The sequence below is a fragment of the Scylla paramamosain genome, chromosome 7 (genome assembly GCF_035594125.1).
Source record: "Scylla paramamosain isolate STU-SP2022 chromosome 7, ASM3559412v1, whole genome shotgun sequence".
NCBI classification, from domain to species: domain Eukaryota; kingdom Metazoa; phylum Arthropoda; class Malacostraca; order Decapoda; family Portunidae; genus Scylla; species Scylla paramamosain.
Window position 1 is genome coordinate 1,140,001 of NC_087157.1, and position 21,074 is coordinate 1,161,074.

The following is a 21,074-nucleotide window of genomic DNA, read 5'->3' on the forward strand; positions in this document are numbered from 1 at the left end:
TAAAGGACAACAAATTTCCTGCCAATTTCCTGTTTTTTCCTTCGTTAGTGCAACATATATGTGTGAATTTGTATTGGTTAATGTGCACAAATATAAAGTCAACGTTATTCATGAAACGGCGTAGTAATATATGTTTTTTAGAAAAATAAACAAATAAACGTAAGAAGAGAAAAAAATAAGATGCGCTGAAAATTTATGAAGTGTCTTGGGTTGTGGTGCGGCAGGCAGACAGGCAGGCAAACAGGCAGGCAGGGGCGGAAGAGAGAGAGGGAGGGAAGGAGGAGTGAGGCAGGGAGCAGTGAGTGGCCGGGGGCGTCACGCTGTGGAAATGAGGCTTTGTATCACCACCTGTGTTAGAAAAGTGTTCTCCTCCATCAACAGTCCTTTGTTTGTCCACCTCTCGCTTCAGGTTACTCGAGGTATTTGTCTTGCTTCATGTGGTTATTCCATTTTTGCGTCACCTGAAAAAGTACCCCACGTGTGTGTTGGTATGAGACACTTTTGTGCTGAGGAGATCCCGCGCGTCGGTGTGTTTGTGTTGGTTAGTGTATCTTTGAGTGTTGCTAAGTGTACGATGACCTTATTTGGGATCAAGGAGCTACAGTACATCATACAATAGAACGACACCTATTTTCTGTCATAGCTTGGCAAGAATGGAGTGTCTCGATCAACTCTATTGCGTGGGTGAGCGAGTGTTCCAGTCTTTGCCGGAAATTCACTGAAATACTTAGTTGTTGATTGGCGTATTCAGAACATAAAACAATTAAGTGAGTAATGAATTTTCCTGATTCTATAACATTTTGTCTTGACTTTAGCGTCCTGAGAAACATTTATATTAAACAGTCCTACAATCTCACAGTTATCAATACGCGTCTTGGCATCTTGTTTGTAAGGAATGCGCCGACCGTTCTACTACAGGAAGAGAGAGTATGGACATCTATTTTAACCCTATGTGAGCCAGGGTAGTCTTGCTCTTTAAAGTGCTGCATTTAGATACACGGCTAATAAACGACACCGGCTATTCTTTACGGCTCTGAAATGGCAAAAGGGATGTACTGTTGAGTCCTTAAGAATCCAGCACCACCACCTCCTCCCTTTAGATTGTTTGAAGCATTTTTTCGCCTCTTCCCCTCCTCCTCTTCTCAATTACTTTCCCAGAATAGAGTGATTTTTTCATACGGCATTTTTTCTTAGTAGCACGGACAAGAGGGAAAAATTGTAAGGGGGCAAGGGAAATGATCTTGAGCACGGAACACAAGAATTTAACACCACATCCCGTTGTTCTGAAATACTTATGTCTTTTCTTTCCCTCTTTTCACGGTATAATTTTCCAAGAATTTTCCTTTTTTTTCCTCCCCCCATGAAATACTTTTATTTTTATTCTACTCTTTTCCTGGTAGAGGAGAAAGAGAGAGAGAAAAAAATATCCCTCCCAGTGTCTCGTTACAACATCATTAGAGGAACACCAAAGACTCTCTCAGGTAAATAATGACAGCGGCTCCTTACACCTGTCTTTTGAAGAGTCGTATCGTGTGACCTGGACGCCTGACCCCCGCTCTACCATTCTGACCTTATTTGTCTTCCATAGTGTCTAGGATGGGAGTGGAGAAACGTTTGTGTTTATCGGTGATGTTGTTGTGTTTCTACGTATGATTTCATGTTAGATTAGCTTATGGTACTTTATTTTTAATGTATTTATTGATTAATCTATCTCGCTTCTATCTATTTATCTATCTATATATTTATCTCCCGCTCATATGGTAGAAAGGAGCCTTCGTCTTTACTATCCTACACATTACCCTAATTATTCAGCATCAATTCCTTTAAGTTAGTGTAATTTACCACAACTAGCTGAGTAAAGGCTAACTCGCTATGCCACGATTCCTTCTTTCTTTGTGTTCCTTTGCGTTCGTTGCGTATAAGTAGTAGGAGCCGTTCGGTAACTAATGGACGTACTCGCGCGCATTTTCATCCAATAGTCGATGCAAGAGTGATTAATGGGAAGCGCAGCCCTGGAGCATTCGAGGCTGTAGAAATGAATTGACAAAAGGCCTGAGCACTGCCTCGCCTCAGCCTCTCACTGCCTTGGTGCTGGGACCTCTGGGGCGTTTGCTTCTCTGCGTAGGAGATAAATTTCCCTTTCTCCTCTCTCGTTGTAGTGTTGTATTTCTTTTCTTTCCTTTCTTCCCTCCATACGTGCTTTTTTTTATATTATTGAATTTTTTATCTTTCTTTTTATATTTGTTTTCGTCTCCTAAAACTCGTCATCTTTCCCGTCTTTCCTCGCCTCCCCTTCTCTTGATTTCTTTATATTCTTTGTCCGTTTCTCCGTTTATTTTTTATTCTGTTGTCCTTTTTTTCTTTTATCCATTTCCTCCTTCTCTTCCTCCTCCTCCTCCTCTTCTCCTCCTCCTCCTCCTCCTCCTCCTCCTCCTCCTCCTCCTCCTCCTCCTCCTCCTCCTCCTCCTCCTCCTCCTCCTCTATATCCTCGTCCTTTTCTTACGTCGCTCTCACGTCTTTAAACATCTTCCTCCCACCCACCTGCTGCTTTCTCCCCTTGCCTCCCTCCTCTCTTTACTCCTTACTTTCCCCATTTATTCCATCCCTTCCTTCTTTCTCTCTTCATCGTCCTCCTCTAGTACTATTCTCATTCCTCCTCCTCCCCCCTCAAGGCTTCTCCCCCTTTCGCTGGGTCGGCCTCCTCTTTCGACTTCAGATTAATTTCGGTGATTTCTGCTTGACGGGCCAAAGCACCGCCGGCGAGTTGGAGGACCCTATTCAGTTTGAAGGGAAGGTCAAAAGGTTAGGGATGAATCTAGCTGGTTTATAGCCCTCATTTAATGATCGCGTTTCCATCTGACGGGGGTTTTAGGAGTGTGTTGGAGACTGGTGGGTGGTGTTTCTCTCTGTCTTTCTCTTTGTATGTATGCCTGAGTGTCTGTCCTTCCGTCTCTCTCTCTCTTTCTCTCTGGTTGCTTTTTCGTGTACTTCTTTGGGTAGTTTGTTGGTTGCGATGCAGGAATACTGGTTTTCTCTGTAGCTGGTGGCGTTAAGGATTCTCATACCTGGTGTTTTGCTTTTCGTTGTCTTGGTTCTATTTTTGCTCTCCGTTTCTGAGTGTCCAGATCAACGAAATTTTATATTATGCGCTACTGACTTGTATCTTCCTATCTGGTTTCTCATTTTGCGTAATATGTCTTTTAGAGATTAAAATAAGCAACGTGAACAAGAATTCTGGTGTAATTCTTCATATAGTCAGCTATGCATACATTGATATTATACTGAAGCGTCCGTGTGGTGCTCTTCATGTGGTGCGCTTTTCTGTCTTCCTTTGTTATTTGAGTGACTTGCTGTCCCTCCGTCTCCTTCCTCATGTTGTGCATCCACTACACTTGGCATCTTGTCAATACGTAAATCTTCTTGCTTTCTCTTCTCTATCACACTTGCTTGCTACGTCACACCCTGGTACACTCTCCCTCCCCGTGACTGCATCTTCCTTCTCCCCCTTCCTTGCCTGCGTCCCTCCTTGCACACCTGTCCATAGTCTCACCTACTTTTTCCCCCTTCAAGCCTTGCCTCCAATCCTGACTGGGCTATAAAGCTTTCTTGTACTAAAGTTTTGCTGAAGTTTTCTTTTAAGTGCTGAGATAAACGTAGAGGAGGCGGGCGAGGGCGAGGAGGGGAGCGAGTGCATGAGGCTGCCTGCTTCCTCCTTGGCGCGGTGTGCTGGGATAGCAAGGAAAATGTCAGTCCTTAAGTGTATGTGTGTGTGTGTGTGTGTGTGTGTGTGTGTGTGTGTGTGTGTGTGTGTGTGTGTGTGTGTGTGTGTGTGTGTGAAGAATGCGTCTCAGTATGATGTATATCTTGAAAAGAGCATTATATATTTCGTTTGTCTGTCTGTATTAGTCTGTCCTTGTGTGTGTGTGTGTGTGTGTGTGTGTGTGTGTGTGTGTGTGTGTGTGTGTGTGTGTGTGTGTGTGTGTGTGTGTGTGTGTGTGTGTGTGTGTGTGTGTGTGTGTGTTTTCTTTCTGTGTTTGTTCGTATGTCTCTGTCTACGTGCCAAACTGACTGTCTGTGTCCGTCCATCTCTCTCTCTCTCTCTCTCTCTCTCTCTCTCTCTCTCTCTCTCTCTCTCTCTCTCTCTCTCTCTCTCTCTCTCTCTCTCTCTGGCGATATGAAGAGATAAGAGGATTAAGTAAACTCATTCCACGCTTCCTGTGACCCGTGAGAGGCTGGGAGGGTGACGTCAAGTGGGCCGCCTCGTGCTGCCGCGGCGAGTCCTGGCGGGGATGCTGTGAGCCCCGTCCCTCGCCGCTCCTGATGCGTGTGATGGGAGGGATCGCGTCATGGAGAGACGTTCAGATTGGAGGCCGCTGGGGAAGGAGGATGACGTTTACACCTGGTTGTATTGCCAGGCCAGTGAAATATGTGTTAGATGGTGTCAGATGCAAAACCTGTATGAATATAATGATACGTGTTTTATATTAGGACATCTGTACGTCATTGTTTATACGTACAGTGCTAGCAGAATTTATCACTGCAATACTTATATGAATGCATGTAAAAAATGAGTTAAACAGGGATCAGATCTTTGCCGGCCTACTCAATTTATGAAAGTCAATGGAAGTTTTGAGAAGTTGTATTTATATTTTTCGTTTTATTTTTACGTTGCAGCCGTTTGTGTTCGATGCGTTGAAGCAGACGTACATTTCTTTGAGTTAACTCGTAATTTCTGGTGTATAGGATGCGATGACAGTGTTGTTGGTTGTCATGAGGGTGGCTGGAGGCTGCGTGACGTGGCAGTGGTGCTCTTGAGGTCTGCGCATCAATTTGAGTTGTGTCTGTGTGCTTTTTGTATTATTTTGATTCATTATCTTTTTGCATGTTTTCTAACGATCACACCATTGATTTATGTATGTATTTAGTAATCTATGTATTCATTAATGTATGTATTGGCTCAAATTATATAATGTTTTGGCAGGTCTGTATTTTTTATTCAGGATATATTTAATGTTATGCCAAAATTAAAGGACTCATTTGAAATTAAACGTGATGAATAGAGTATTAAACACTGATTGACCGCATATTATTGGGCTTATATGCGTAGAATTTTGGTGCAAGAAAGGACCACCTGATCGTGTGGCAGCGCATCAGACAGTGCTGGGGAAGATGTGCTGTTTTTGTGCCAGTGCTGATATCGTCATCGTCATCATCATAGTCACCACCACCACCACCACCACCACCACCACCACCACCACCAGCGAATAATGGAGATGAACCGGAAGCTCTGAAACAAAAATAATAATAAGCGAATAAAATTAAATACACAGGCTTTGATGAGGGTGAGTACTTCCGGATCTATTTATCACTGATATTACTGAAAAAAAAAAAAAAAACAGGAGTATATTTATCAAACAAGTTATTTTGTTATGAAACTCACAATCATTTTATTGTATTGTTCAGGATTAAGCATTAAAGGTTGTGTTTTCGTCCCTCCGATTTATGCTCTTGGCTCTGGGATGATAATGGGCGGCTCTGGTGGTAGTGGTGGTGGTGGTGGTGGTGATGGTGCTGGTGGTGGTGGAGGTACAAGCAGTAACGGTGGCAGTTGCTGTTGCGGTGTTGGTGGTGGTATTAATAGTGATGATAGTGACAACAGTGGCAGTACAGTATGCCTATAAGTCTAGTATTAGGACTAGTACCTACAGTGTAGTATTATTATTGTTGTTATTATTGTTATTTTTGGTAATGGTGGTAGTAGTAGTAGTAGTAGGTAGTAATAGCAGTAGTTGTTGTTGTTTTTGTTGTGTTTACAATAGCAAGGTTGATAACAGTATTGATAATGATATGGTTAATAATAACAATAATAATAGTAAAAATAATAATATTAACAACCACAACAACAAGATAAATGCAATAAAGATAACTTTAAAAGACACCAGGCACGCAGACAAGCGAGGCAACATGGAATGAGAGATGAGTATCTTCATTCCCACGGCAGTTCAGCTTTCCAGTCTTGACCGGGGAGTGTGGCTCATATACAGCAGCCTGAGTCCTGTGTGTAGCGGTCCGTGGGCTTATCTGTGTCGCCAATTGCTACACGCATTGGGCAGGTTGGACGGCGAGCTGTGCTGTTTGATGAATGCCGTGATGGGATTCATCAAGTGATATATTGGTGGTGACAGAATATACTCATTTCCCAGCCTATGTTCCCTTTTACCATCCATCCATGCACCGTGTAGGCATTGGTCATTATGGTGGTAGTGATGGTGGTGATGATGATGGTGATGATAGTGATGGTGATGGTGATGATGAAGAAGAAACTGTTCTACCTCGATCTCCTCCATCTCCTCCTCCTCCTCCTCCTCCTCCTCCTCCTCCTCCTCCTTCTCGTGTGCTTATGCGAGCACTGGCAGGGGCGGGTTGGGGAAGTGCAGGTAATGAGAGTTGGGCTAATCAAGCGAGTCTTTACGAGATCCGGTGATCAGTCTTGCCTCCAACTCCTGCTGTACAAACTTTCCTCCTCCTCATCCACGCCCCCACACGCCTGCAGGACAGAGAAAATTTCAACACTTGCGCTTTCCATTGGATCCTTTTCTTGAATTTATCTAGTTTGCATTTGTGTTTTTATTTGTATATGGAATCTTTTTTGTGTACGTCTATACTGCAAGTGTATGTAATAATAATAATAATAATAATAATAATAATAATAATAATAATAATAATAGTAATAATGATAATGCAATCAGTTTGTACTGAAAATGTGAGAAAATCTAGATTTTTTTACTCCAGTTTACATTGCGTGACCTGTATGTGGGTGTACGTGGCTTATTGATGGGGGAGCAGCACTTCCCTGGGAGTGCTCGAGTGAGAGGTGACAGTTTTATGGCGGCGGGAGGTTGAATCGTGTTGCTGGTCCGGTGGGGTTGTTAATGATGTTTACAAAGTAGGAACTGGAATGTATTTCTGTCTGTATGTTCCGGCTCTGAGCGGGGTGAGGGATGGGGACGAAGGGAGGCACGAGGCTCTTGTGTGTCAGGTGATTTAAAAGTGGTGAGACCGAATTTTTGGAGGGCCTTGTACCTGAGGGAGGGGTGGGGTTAGAAGGGCTTCATTGTAAGTTGTGTTGTTGTACACCGGGCAGAGGATTATTTTAAGTGTCAAGGGAATCCCTCTGTGTGTTGGTTAATGGTGATGACCAGGTACGGAAAGCATAAGTTAGTTTTGGTGAAATAAAGATTGCGTAATATATACGTGAGTCTAGCAGGAAGAAAGCCTAGGAAGCTGAAGCGCCATTAGTTATCAGAAGTGACTCTCAAAAGATTAACCTCGTTGGCCACCTGAAGGATGTTAGCTGCTAAGGGTGAGCAGTGGGGACTAGTGACGGCCACACCTAGATTTATTCACGTTGATACCCTGGTGGTGTTAGAGTAACTTCACTCTCTTTAGTATAGTAGAGTGTACAGTAGTGAACGGTGGGGACTAGTGTCGGCCACACCTAGATTTATGTACTTTGATACCATAGTGGTATCAAAGTACATACAGTAGAGCAAATGATCAAGAACAGTTTGTTGTGTAGTGAGCTGCGGTATAGGTGTGCTGACGTATGTGTGTGGGTGGGTGTGTGGAGGAGTTTCGCGCGCACAAAATGAAGAGTAATGAATTATCATCGAGAAAAATGGTATTGCTGCACCAGGGACGTCACCAGCTCCATCAACAAAAAATATTGAATAATGATGAAAATTATCATGATTATGGCGATAAATATCACAAACTAGCACGCATACACACACACACACACACACACACACGCAATAATAATAATATGTCCTTTACTTAGCAGTTTTTCCTCCAACCTATATTACCTTACTTAATAGGCATACATCTAGGTATATAAACAAACAAAGGAAAGACAGATATATATATATATATATATATATATATATCAATGATATGTGCACGAGGACGGGAATATTGACAACCCACTGTGCCAAACTATCATGTCTCAACTCTGCGACTAAACTTTCGTATCTGTTCCCTTCTTAGTGAGCAGTGCCATCAGTGCGGCAGGAGGACAGGTGTAGTAATAGCAATAATAAGGTGAACTATTATGATGCTACCTATAAGAATAATTGCAGAGATGAAGGCAAAGGGAGGGAAGGAGCACCATAAGGCAGGGTGATGGTAGAGTTACCTTCGTTAGTTCTAATTGAGCTCCCAAAATTATCGTCTTATTTTTGCCCAGTGATCATTTGCGGCGTAAAATCGATGGTTGCTAATGCAGGACGCTGCCTGCCGCTCACCTGTTGTTTGTTTCCTTGATGAAGTCACCTGAGCCTCGAACCGTCCCCTCTCTCCACCTTTTTTCCTCCTCTATCTTCTCCTCCTCGCATTTCATTCTATTTCCAAATACACTTTTCCTATATGCCAGTTTTCCTACTCCAGTACCATCATCTTTGTTAGTATGGCTAAATATTATCTTGCTTCGTTAGTAACAAACGTGTACCAATCCCAAAAGTTAACCATTATCTTTACTCCTTCATTCTGCTCTCTGGTAAACAATAGTGGCTAACATCTCTCCCTGCTTCTGTTTCAGGAGAGAAGAATCATAACATCGAAATAGTCCTCTGTTTCCAAAATACTTTCTCTGTTTAACGTTTCATGGCGGCAAAGTAGCGGGATTCTGATTCAGATTTTGGATTTAGATTCTGCACTGGCCTCCTTGACACATAGACAGTATTTTTGTAGCTGATACAAGCAACGAAAGATTACACATTAAAGCAAGTGAAAGGGAAAGCCTACAGTATCTCCAGCAACAACTGATACTAATAGAAACACAAGAATACAAGAAAAAAATGTCAGTATATAAATGTTACTCTGTGGTAGGAAGATTAAGTTTTTTATATTTTTGTTCTGTCAGTGGTGCGCTGTCAATTGTGGTTTTATTAAAAATACCAATTCGCAGTACCATCACCCGTCACACTCCTGCCACACAAAACCAAAGTTAGTCGTGCTGACTAACTTTTCTTAGTAAAACCCATGGGGTCTAGAACGAGTGGCAGCATTAGTCACAGTGACTAACATAATGTTAGTCAATTTGTGACTAACTGAGCACTCAACCTGAGTATGGTTTTACTCAAATATATCTGACTAATGCCTTCGTACTGTTCACTGCTTCTACTAACCACATTAGTGAAGTGGATCATAGGTTAGTCAATTAAATGACTAATTAGTTAGTCTTTCTTAGGCAGATGATGAATCATTAGTACCTTTAATACTAGCAGCTAGCTACTGCTGTCTCAAGGTTAGGGAAAGAATAGGTAATAAATTCAATATATTCATATACAATTAAATGTTCCCTCCATTTCATTGCATTAAAAAAAATAAATAAAAAAAATAAACACTATAATTTTTATCATCTATAGTATAATATGCTTTTCACTTGAACATTTAACAGAAAGCTCCCCTCAAGACTGTAGTGATATATAAAACAGATGTAAAAAATAAACTCCATTAGTAACACTTCATCCTAGCATGAGAAAAAAAAAAAAGCAACACAAAAACAACCTGTTTTGACAAGCCATTAAGTAAATAATACACATTTGTGAGTATTAGTCACTAAAACTTGAAAGTAAGCATCTCTTAAGATATGAATATTAAACCTTCCTCCCATTCATAAACTAAAGGAAAAAATATGTAAGTAAAGTTAACATAAATTAAATGTAAGGAGTTACAGACCCTGTAAAGAATAATTAATTAGTCCACTGCTAATCATTATTTCACAGTACTTTTAAGAAACTTAGGGAAACAACCAGTGCAAAAATAGACATTTAACCTTATTTGTACAAGCTTTTAACCCAGATCATATCCATATGTCACCATTAAACCTTTAAAGCCACACAAAAAAAGAAAATGAGTATTTTTATGGGATATACTAACTAAACAAATCTACAGAAATGCTCAGAACAGTAATAAAGAAGCTTCACGTATCACTTGCAATAACATAGAGAAATAAAAAAAAAAGGTAAAAAATGCATATAAAAAAATAAAAAATATATATGCATCATATGGTACATGAAGAATACTTCCCAATTTGGAGAGAGAGAGAGAGAGAGAGAGAGAGAGAGAGAGAGAGAGAGAGAGAGAGAGAGAGAGAGAGAGAGTGTCTACTCTCCATTCAATATATATATATATATATATATATATATATATATATATATATATATATATATATATATATATATATATATATATATATATATATATATATATATATATATATATATATATATATATATATATAACATAAGATAACAATTCAGTAAGATTTCATGAATACTGGGGTTGGGGGGAAGGGGAAGTACAAGTATTTCCTTTTCCTTTTAGAAAACTTATTAACATAATGTTATGTATTTATTTCACTGATTAATCTAGTAATTGACTAGTGTGTGTGTGTGTGTGTGTGTGTGTGTGTGTGTGTGTGTGTGTGTGTGTGTGGACAGAGAGAGAGAGAGAGAGAGAGAGAGAGAGAGAGAGAGAGAGAGAGAGAGAGAGAGAGAGAGAGAGAGAGAGAGAGAGAGAGAGAGAGAGAGGCATTATGTGTGGAGTTGAACATATTTGGAAGCAGATTTATGCATTTTTGTAGCTCAATTCTGTCTTTACTTCATTGAGTTTTACAAGTAGAGATCTTGTTTTTGAAGTGTTACCTTTGTCATACTTGATACCTAAGAGATGGGATGTTGTGAAACGGAGGAAATGTTCACAATTTTTTGGGTGTTCAATATTAAACACAAAGCCCTGCTACCAATGAGACTATAGCCATAGAAATACATTTTGGTTCAGCTACAGGTGGACCATCAAATACACACTAGACTGCCCTGTTCTTAGTTCTTCTTCTGGTACCTTAAGGAAGAAATAATAGTGTAAACATTAATAACATTTTGACATTAAAATAAAATTTATATGTAGATGTATATCTTAAGGTGATAATATATTCAGAAATTTCAATATATACACCACTCTAAAATCAAAGGTACTGAAATTTAACCTTAGTAAAAATGGAGTCTTTCCCTTCTCCAAGCAGGTGAAGTAACCCCAATATAACTAAGCAAGCATCTGGTGCAAATAAATAAATATATAAATAAATATGATAATAAGTAAATCAAATAAACAAAAGAAAATTAACTGTGTAAGGAAAAAGTGAAGATATGGTCACATCCAATAGGACAGTCCACTAATTTGAGTACCAATCTTTTAAAAGTCTCCTGTAATTATTGCTTTATCACATAAGAATTAACAAAAATAAAGCTCCTCGATGGTTCTACTAATTATATGAATGACAAGCATTTTGATTGAATGCTCAGAACAACCAGTATACTAATGATTTTTGTCCTTTGTGTCACAGCAGCAAATCTTTTGTACGAGTATGCGGTTATGTTTTTTACTTGAGACACTATTTGGGTAATATCATAATGCAATAATGCTTTGTCTAGCAAGTCCTCGTAAGAATATGGTGAATACTGATCGAAAAAAAAAAAAAAAAAAAAAAAAAAACCCAGCCGAACCTACATGCCCTGACATAACGCACTGATGTTCCGAACTCCCGATTCTTCTCATCATATCCACCAAAACAGTGTGAGAAGTCCTGAACTTCATCACAACCATGGAAGAAACCTTTATCAGACTGTTTGCACTTGCGCTAGTGCCGGCAAAGGTGACTCCAAGAATTCTATCTCCACACGAATTAGTGACCTGTCTTATTGGACTGCAAGGGAAGAGGATGCAGCTAACTTTTCTAAAAAGATTGATAATATTTACATTTTAAATTTCAAATTGGACAGCCTATTGGGTTTATTTACACTAGAAATAATGTCTTTCCTTATGAGAGAGAGAGAGAGAGAGAGAGAGAGAGAGAGAGAGAGAGAGAGAGAGAGAGAGAGAGAGAGAGAGAGAGAGAGAGAGAGAGAGAGAGAGAGAGAGAGATGCTTTACACCTATTAAAATCTTTAACATCACTTATGCTGCAAACAATTATTTAGCCATAGCACTCAGCCAAAAATTTGATAGAAGAGCAGGAATTTAATAATTAAATTAGTACCTTTATAGAAATTGGTGCAAGCATTACAGTTAGATAGGTCATGCTTAATACAATGTTTGGTTTTTGCATGCAGCATAGTTTCATGAATACTAGGCTTATAAAAGTGAAAGATGCATTGCTAATGATGAAAAGATACATATATTAAATTGCTACCAGCTACTGAAATGAACAAATTGAACTAGACATTACTCGCATTGACTTTCATCGTGGTCATAGAGTTCAAGTAAGGTTTCCATATACAGAGGAACTGCTTTTCTTTTTTTGAGAATGGCAATTATTGGGAGCCTATATTTCTCCAGCCCTTTCAAAACTGCTACTCTTGGGTCTGGTTCATCCGCTTGTGGTTCTAATCTCAGGAACTCCTTGATTATCTGTAAAGATATAAGCATCAAATAATTATAAGTGAAGGTTACAGAGATGAGCAACTGCAATAACTGTACTTAGTTATGAGTGCTTATCTCCCGTCACTAAGGCCTTTGAGCCTGAGAGGGAGAATGGAAGTACCAGTAGTTAAATATCAATTACCTACTATAAAATATAAATAGCTATATACATTATAGCTCTACAAATAAAGTTGACAATTGGTAACAATATGTAGCAAAATCCATAAAGTGTACATATATACACACTTATGCCATCAAAAGTCTGAATCCACAGGTACAAGTTCAGGATTTCTACTACAAGAATGTTCCCATTGATTATTTTTTTGCGTCTCTCAGAGAGTGTCAACTGCATGAGGCGTTCAGCCTGAGGAAAATCATTAAAGTAAAATTAGTTTTCATAAGTTGACTGTCCTGCTAGCCTCCCTCTCTCTCTCATATATATATATATATATATATATATATATATATATATATATATATATATATATATATATATATATATATATATATATATATATATATATATATATATATATATATATATATATATATATATATATACAAGCATCATTTTTCAGTGGCTATCCACCAGTACCATTGAAATTGCTTACATAAGAGCAGGTATTTTTAAACAACACCAGTAAAGAAGTCTCTGAAATATAAAAAAGATAAATCAAGCGTACAAATATCACATACCTTATCTAACTCGGGATCTTTCTTCATCCAATGTAGAGCAAGCCACTGTCTATGTCTCTCTAATGACTCACCATCTTCTGAAAGGGGCCTTGGTGGAAGGTAAGCCTTTACTCCATACATCTGTGGACACGTAGTCTCTTTTGGCGCTATGCAAGGGATCTTCTTTTTCCTTGACGTCACCTCAGTCACTGAGGAATCCTGCCTCTTTCTTGAATTCTGAAACTTGCGCTGGATGCGCAATATCCATTGCAGCTGCAATTCATGCTCCTCGAGATCACTGTTTCTCAGGATGGCAGGAAATGATGTCAAAACAGCATTGGCCATATTCATATACTGTTCTGATGTTGGATAGCTGAAATATGATAATGATAATAATAATAACAATAATAATAATAATAATAATAATAATAATAATAATAATAATAATAATAATAACATATTATTAATAATAATGTCACAATACCTTGATATGTAATAATGATGATAACAATAATAATGATATCAATCTAGCTAACTATATAGATGGCTTAACTCCTTTTATTATATTATTATTATTATTATTATTATTATTATTGTTCTTCTTTTTAACAATCACCTAATTGTGCTTTTGTCCCAGTGAAATTGGCAGATAGTGGGTACACTATCTGAATAGTACACTCAAAGGTGGTTTCACACCTATCAGTGCCGTATTAGTATCGTATAGTGTCAGTGATATACATGTCGCTTTCGTGATGTCTATGCACACATATCCTTTCAGACGTGGAGTTGGCTATGATTGTCATAATTCTTGATGAAGAGCAAGATGCTTGCTTAACAAAAAATAAAGAAAAGAAAAGTGGGTACATGAAACGTGGAAGAAAAAGAGAAACTGAAGGAGATTTTGCTACTCTGTACGAGGAATTAATTAATGATGAAATAAAAATTTTCCAATACTTAAGAATGTCCAAAAACTGTTTGATGACATTGCTCAGTGATGTGTGGTGTGGTGTGGTATGGTGTGGTGTGTTATGATGTGGTGTGGTGTGATGTGGTGTTTTCTGGTAAGTATAATGTACAATGTGATTAATTACATCATTTAAAAAGAGTATTTATCACCATTTCAATTTCTTCTATTTTATTTCAAACACTTGTCCGACATCCGTGAAAATTTTTAAAATACCAGTGACGCCGATATTCCATTTCCTCGAACGGAGACGTAACAATCACTTCAGTCAAAACTCGGTACTTCGCCGGACGTGTGTAAATGCTTCCGCTGAATTCCAAAATGATGAATTTTTTTTTTATTGACACTGAAGCACTGAACAGCACGGAATGAATACGGCACTGATGTGTGTGAAGCGACCTTAACCCATATCCTTCTGGAGGCATATTCCCGAAGTCTGGTAATGTTTCGGCCCATTTACTCTTGTAGCGGTTAGGTTAGGTTAGATTAAGTTACATATAGGTAATTTTGTGCGAGAATCTCAATGAGACTATTTTAGAGAGAATCCTACAGTTAGTTTTGGAGCTACAGCCTAGTGTCCATACAGGCTGGCGGACGACTCCTTCCAGACTTCAGGAATATGCATTCTGGCCCTTCACAAGAACTGACATCAGATCCCGGTATGAACACAGGCGGTGCATCCCATGTTCTTTTGTCCCTCTTCTCATTGCCTTCCCATTACATATATATATATATATATATATATATATATATATATATATATATATATATATATATATATATATATATATATATATATATATAACACTCAACATCCCTACATGCAACAAAACTTACCAAAACACACTCAAAATACACTCAAAACATCCAAAACACAACCAAAACACATCACAACACCCCAAAATACCTATTACACTCACCTAAACACAACCAAATATTGAATATTCACTCAAAACATCTAAAAATATCCAAATAACCCACCCCAACCACGCTAGATTTATCCAAAACACACTCAAAGCACCCCAATATACCTAAAACTCATCCAAACACACTCAAAAGATTTAAAACACGCAAAATACACTACAACACCCCAAAACTCGTCAAACACACCCAAAACACATCAAAACATCCAAAACACATTTAAAGCACCACTCAACACCACAAACACGCCACAAACACACCCTTAAAGACCCAAAACTACTTGCACACAATCAAATACACCTCAAAAGACCCGACACACACACCCAAACTCACCGAAACGCTTCAAACAGAAAATAAACCCAAAACAAACTCACTACATCTCAATATACCCCCAAACACACCCATAACACACAAAAACACCCCACACGACTCAAACCACTTACAATATAACTAAAAACATCCTAAACCACATTTAAAACACCCAAAATTCACCCAAAACACAATGATAACAGCAAATATACACCTAAAACACACCTAAACACCACCAAAACACACTCTAAACACCCCACAACATTCCTACATACATCCTAAACACGTAAAACACCCAAAACACACCAAATATTACAAGAGAACTACAGCGCAGCAAGGGAAACTAAGCTAAATATTGTTTACCTGTTTTGCCTCCTCCTCCATTTCTTTTTATTTCTTCCTTCTCCTCTTTCATTTCTCTTATTTTCTTCCTTTTACTACAACTATCTACACGCCTGACTTTAGAAACAGCTGGAAACACTTGGAAAACACTGAAAATTACGGTAAATATTGAGGAGACACTGGAGCAGACCGAGTCCTGAATCCTTGATGACGTCACAGGCGAGGTGCCGGCGCCCCGCTGCCATACGTACGATACGTATTTCATTTTGAAATTGACCCATAGAAAAAATGAAGCTAGGCTCGAATGCATTATATATTCTGACTTGACAATTACTTTAATTAATATTCACAATATCAAAACACCTCCAGTCTCAGTAGTTATAAAGAAATATTATGTGAAATATGGAAAAAGTGTTGGAAATTTTGACACCATTAAAATCACTGAAAAGTCCACCTATTCCACTTTACACTGGTAAAAAAACATTTTAAAAAATCTGAACTATTTTTTAAAATAATGCACACTTAGTTACAAGCTATAATAAAAAAATAAAGAAGCTAAAAAATGACAAAATTACCACTTTCAACGGGACAATAAGCCTATTCAAATTCCACATATTTAACTCAACAGGAACGCAACATACTTTAAAAATCATAAACGATTTTTTGAAGCAATAAAATCTTCATTAAAGCCTCAAATAAAAAAGCCAAAAACCAGGCTGGGTAAATTTCACCGTACAAACTGCCCCTTATTTACATAAAAAAACAACACCAAATTCAGCACATTTACTTAACTGAAGCAAGAAAAGCACTTCAAAAGCAACGAAATATTTTTAGAAACCATAAAATCTTACTATACAAGCCAAATAAATTAATTCAGAAAAATAAAAAAAAATATTGGAACCAACAAGCCGGAACAGGTGCCAGTCCATCCTGGGGGCCCTCGGCGCCGACCTCAGTGGGGGAGCCGGCGGCCATGTTGCCTTATTTATTCCTATATAACACCAAAACCAGGCAATGACGGATATATCTGACCAGCGGATATGAAGGCTAGACATGTGGATCCATCTTGTGATATGTTAGGCTTACAATAAGTGAGAGACGAGGCAAATAATGGCTAATAACACAGCTGAGGGCTTGTTTACATATTGGCGAACATTAAATATTTGAATAAATTTCCAACTCTTTCCAGACTCAGACGTAAACAAAACCTAAATATAAATAATTAACCCCTAAAAAAACTAAATAACGAATAATGAATCCTAAATAAACGAATATAAGACACTACAGGGAGGATTAGGGTGTTGTGAAGGCAGTAAGGCTGACTGAGGAGCTAGAGACTGGCCCCGCTGGACTCACCTTACGTACTCGTGCCTCTCTGGTGGTGCTTGACGGTGCTTGGTGCAGGAAGAAGGTGTCGGGAAGACGGAAACACTGGTTAATAGAGCGTGTAGGGCAAGATTGACCAGTGCTGACCAAAACACTGCAGCCAGCCAGCCGCTCGCCGTGGTAACTCCCCAGCGCCACCTGTCACTGATCCAACACCCACCCACACACACACACACACACACACAAGTTGACATGCTATCAAATAATATGTCAAATAATATAAATATCCTCACTTCCTGACTCTCCTTTCCCCACTCCACCCCCGACAAGTGATTATGAACGCAATCTTCACTCAGTGCGGCACCGTGTCACCGCAGCAAACACGAACCAGGGAAGAATAGGCTCAACTGAAATGCTCCTACTCTCTCTCTCTCTCTCTCTCTCTCTCTCTCTCTCTCTCTCTCTCTCTCTCTCTCTCTCTCTCTCCTCACGACTGTTTTTCAAAGCTATAAAGATGATTATCAGGGTTTTCAATGGTGTTTCTCCTGTTATTAATATAGAAATGTTGTTAATCTGTCACTAAAACCGTAAAAATACCCTTGAAGACCTGTGCAACTACTGACAGAGAGAGAGAGAGAGAGAGAGAGAGAGAGAGAGAGATAACTAGCAATAACACTCACACACACATACACACACCAGTGCATTTATACGAAGGACTCTCCTGAACTAGACGAGGTCATACTTTGATGTATAATTTGGAAATCAGTTATTTTTTTCTATTAAGACACACGCAATTAAACGCTAATTTCCAGACGTGTCACTTGCGATCATACCACGTACTCTCGTGACCTTGCAATGCGCGGCTGCTTAACGGGATGCACGTTCTCTACTTATGATACAAGTTATTTCCGAAACGTGTCATTTTTTTTTTTTTTTTTTTCCTTTGTCCACTCAGAGGTTAAGCATACGCAGCTCACTGGCCCTTCCTTCCGCCTCCATCTTTCACTTTGTCCTCCAAAACCGTGGGGAGGGTACAGTGTCGCCCCACACACTCGCCTCTCACTTTACCTGCCTTTTTTACACTCTCGGGCGCCAGCAAGGCCTAGTACCTTTATATGACTCGGGGCCGCGGTACTCTGTGCGGGGTCAGCCAGTGAAATGCAAGCGTGTGTGTGTAGTCGTTTACTCTCTCTCTTGATTTGTTCTTTACAGTATTCCAAACTTTTTTTTTTTTCATGCCAGTATTTACATCTTTGAAATCTGTAACACATCCGTATTTCAAAATATTCCCCCAAGATAAAAATATGCAAACGGCAGTAATGTAATTTGTTGATTAACACTTTGAGAAGATTGTATCTACAACTTTTAAATTCAGAAGATGGATTCAGTTTATCGGTGGTTTTAAAAGAGCAACAGGAAAGGGTGAAAAAAAAAAAAAACTCGCCGGTGAACTGTTAACTTCCTTCCCCCTCCCTGCGTGCCTCTTCCTCTCCAAACCCGCTCCCTTAACTCACGTTTGACCTTCACAAACTTGTCTCCTCACCTTGGCCAAGTTACTCCGCTGGACGCAGTGGGAAAGTGTAATCTTGGGAGGGCGAGGGCGCCTTCCACAGGTGTTTTCGTGTTACCCGCCTCTAGACGTCTCGGTAAAGGTACTAGAGCGGGTCTTCTGGGGACAAATACACCGAGAGAGACTCAAAAATGAAATGGAAGTTAGATAGTAGACAAGACGATGTAATTACGCTCCAGTCACGCTCACCCTGTCACGTGTCGAAAGTACCGCAGGTGTGACGTAACTCGTTTCCTTATTTCTCATTATATAGTACAGTAAAATGGTTAATTGCTAAGCTTCCACTAATGTATTATCATCATCACCGCCGTCGCCACCACCACCACCACCACCACCACCACCACCACCACGAATAACTAAAATCTCATTGCATCATCGTCATTGCTATATATCTCACATACATAATGGAAAAAGAGACGAAGTTTTTTTTTTGTAGGGAAGATACATAATGTGATTACCTGTAAAATATAGTACTTTTATAGGAAACCATGAGACATTAGCACGCAAGCAGAGAGAGAGAGAGAGAGAGAGAGAGAGAGAGAGAGAGAGAGAGAGAGAGAGAGAGAGAGAGAGAGAGAGAGAGAGTACATGTCCACTACCCAAACACGTACTCAGGTGACCACCCATTAGTTCCAAGGTTCAACACAGCCATGTCACGGAATCTATTTTTTCACTGGTAAACCTAAGTGACATTTCACCGGACACATCCCGCTGAGAGAGAGAAAAAAATAATACCACGCTAAGAATGAAGCCAAGGGATATGTGTTGTCAGTGGCCGTCAGTTTTGCAATTGTATGAGCGGAAGGCTAATTATAGTCAGAGAGAGAGAGAGAGAGAGAGAGAGAGAGAGAGAGAGAGAGAGAGAGAGAGAGATTAGTGCTCCTGTCGTGTCTTCAAAATAGTTTACGTTTTGTGATAGTTTGGGGCGCGAGTTTCGAGGTGTTCTGGGAAGGAGTCTTGTACCTGGGAGCGGGGCGGCAGTAATCGATGGCGGGCGGGGCGGCGTGGGCGGCGAGTGGGTATGATCGACGAGTGACATTTAGAATTTGTCGCTTTACTTCTTTGCTTTGTTTCTCCTGAGGACTCTCACTACACTCGGGAAGACTTGAAATTAACCCACTTTTGTCATGATTTCTATTCCCTTAATAAATACGAATTTCACTGGACCAGGTAACATCACTACATATAGGTAACTGTGTATTTTCCTTTGGATAATACATTAGTTTTCCTTCATAACATTGTTGTAGATATTATTACTTAAGTTTAACAGTGTCATGAAAAATATGGCAATATGCTTCCAATTACAGGTTAGAATTAAATTATGGGCATCAACTTCGATACAATCAGTAATGAGTAGGTGAAGTGAAAGGCATTAAGTTGTGTGGGTGTACAAAGGGACAAAGGGAGGCGGGACGTGAGGTGGTGTGGTGGGCATCGCTGTGTGGCTGTATATACTCGCACCTTATGTAAGAGAACGTATTGGGAATAGCTGTGTGGCTGCGCATAAGAATAAGTAACCATAACTTGGTGTAAGAAGTTGTAATGAGTGTAGGTATGGATATGTGGACTTAGTCATGTAGGGTGTGTGTGGGAAGGTGTGGTGATTGTGGAAGTAAAGGTGTGCTTGTCATGTGCCAATGGGGTGGAAAGCAAGCAGTCACCTTGTTCACCTTTCTGAGAGGGTGACACTCCATTAGTGTGACTCCTCAGTGCTGGGCTTAGGACTGCAAGAGAACAGCCCTCACCCCAACCCAACGCGCGCGCACACACACACACACACACACACACACACACACACACACACACACACACACACACACACACACACACACACACACACACACACACACACACACACACACACACACAAACAGTCACGAACCTTACCCATTTTCATAGAACTGCGGTCAGCACACTACCATCACTGGCTCTATATGCTGAAACTCTCTCTCTCTCTCTCTCTCTCTCTCTCTCTCTCTCTCTCTCTCTCTCTCTCTCTCTCTCTCTCTCTCTCTCTCTCTCTCTCTATTGCCCATTTACGTGGAATAGAGATAAACCGTGTCAATATTTTTGTTTCCGAAATCACCCTCAATGTTTTTTTCTTCCAGTTGCAGAGCTTAGGGTATTTGTTTTTTTTTCTTTTCTCTTTATTTCTTTTTTTTTGTGGGCAGTTTTATCCATCGTAATTACACCAAAAGGGCGTGTGTGTGTGTGTATGTGTGTGTGTGTGTGTGTCTCGAGGCATGTCTGTGGTGCGGGTTGGCATTAATGGGGGAAGGAAGCAGGATGAAGTGTTGTAAGCCAGAAGTGGGAGGATGTGAATAATTCATCTACTATCCTTCTCTCTCTCTCTCTCTCTCTCTCTCTCTCTCTCTCTCTCTCTCTCTCTCTCTCTCTCTCTCTCTCTCTCTCTCTCTCTCTCTCTCTCTCTCTCTCTCTCTCTCTCTCTCTCTCTCTCTCTCTCTCTCTCTCTCTCTCTCTTTTAAAA

At 39.7% G+C, this 21,074-nt stretch overlaps 2 protein-coding genes across 2 annotated transcripts in view; one reads left to right on the plus strand and one right to left on the minus strand.

Moving 5' to 3' along the window:
- The window catches only part of LOC135101882 (uncharacterized), a 93,934-nt gene that overhangs the window by 59,139 nt on the left and 13,721 nt on the right, over positions 1-21,074 (plus strand). The gene's annotated exons all lie outside the window — the stretch shown is intronic.
- On the minus strand, positions 11,895-13,524 carry LOC135101816 (uncharacterized). Its single transcript, XM_064006106.1, has 2 exons — positions 13,176-13,524; positions 11,895-12,467 (listed from the first exon to the last, which is right to left on the minus strand). The coding sequence occupies exons 1-2, from the start codon at positions 13,503-13,505 to the stop codon at positions 12,282-12,284; spliced, it is 516 nt and encodes a 171-aa protein (XP_063862176.1). The 5' UTR covers positions 13,506-13,524; the 3' UTR covers positions 11,895-12,281.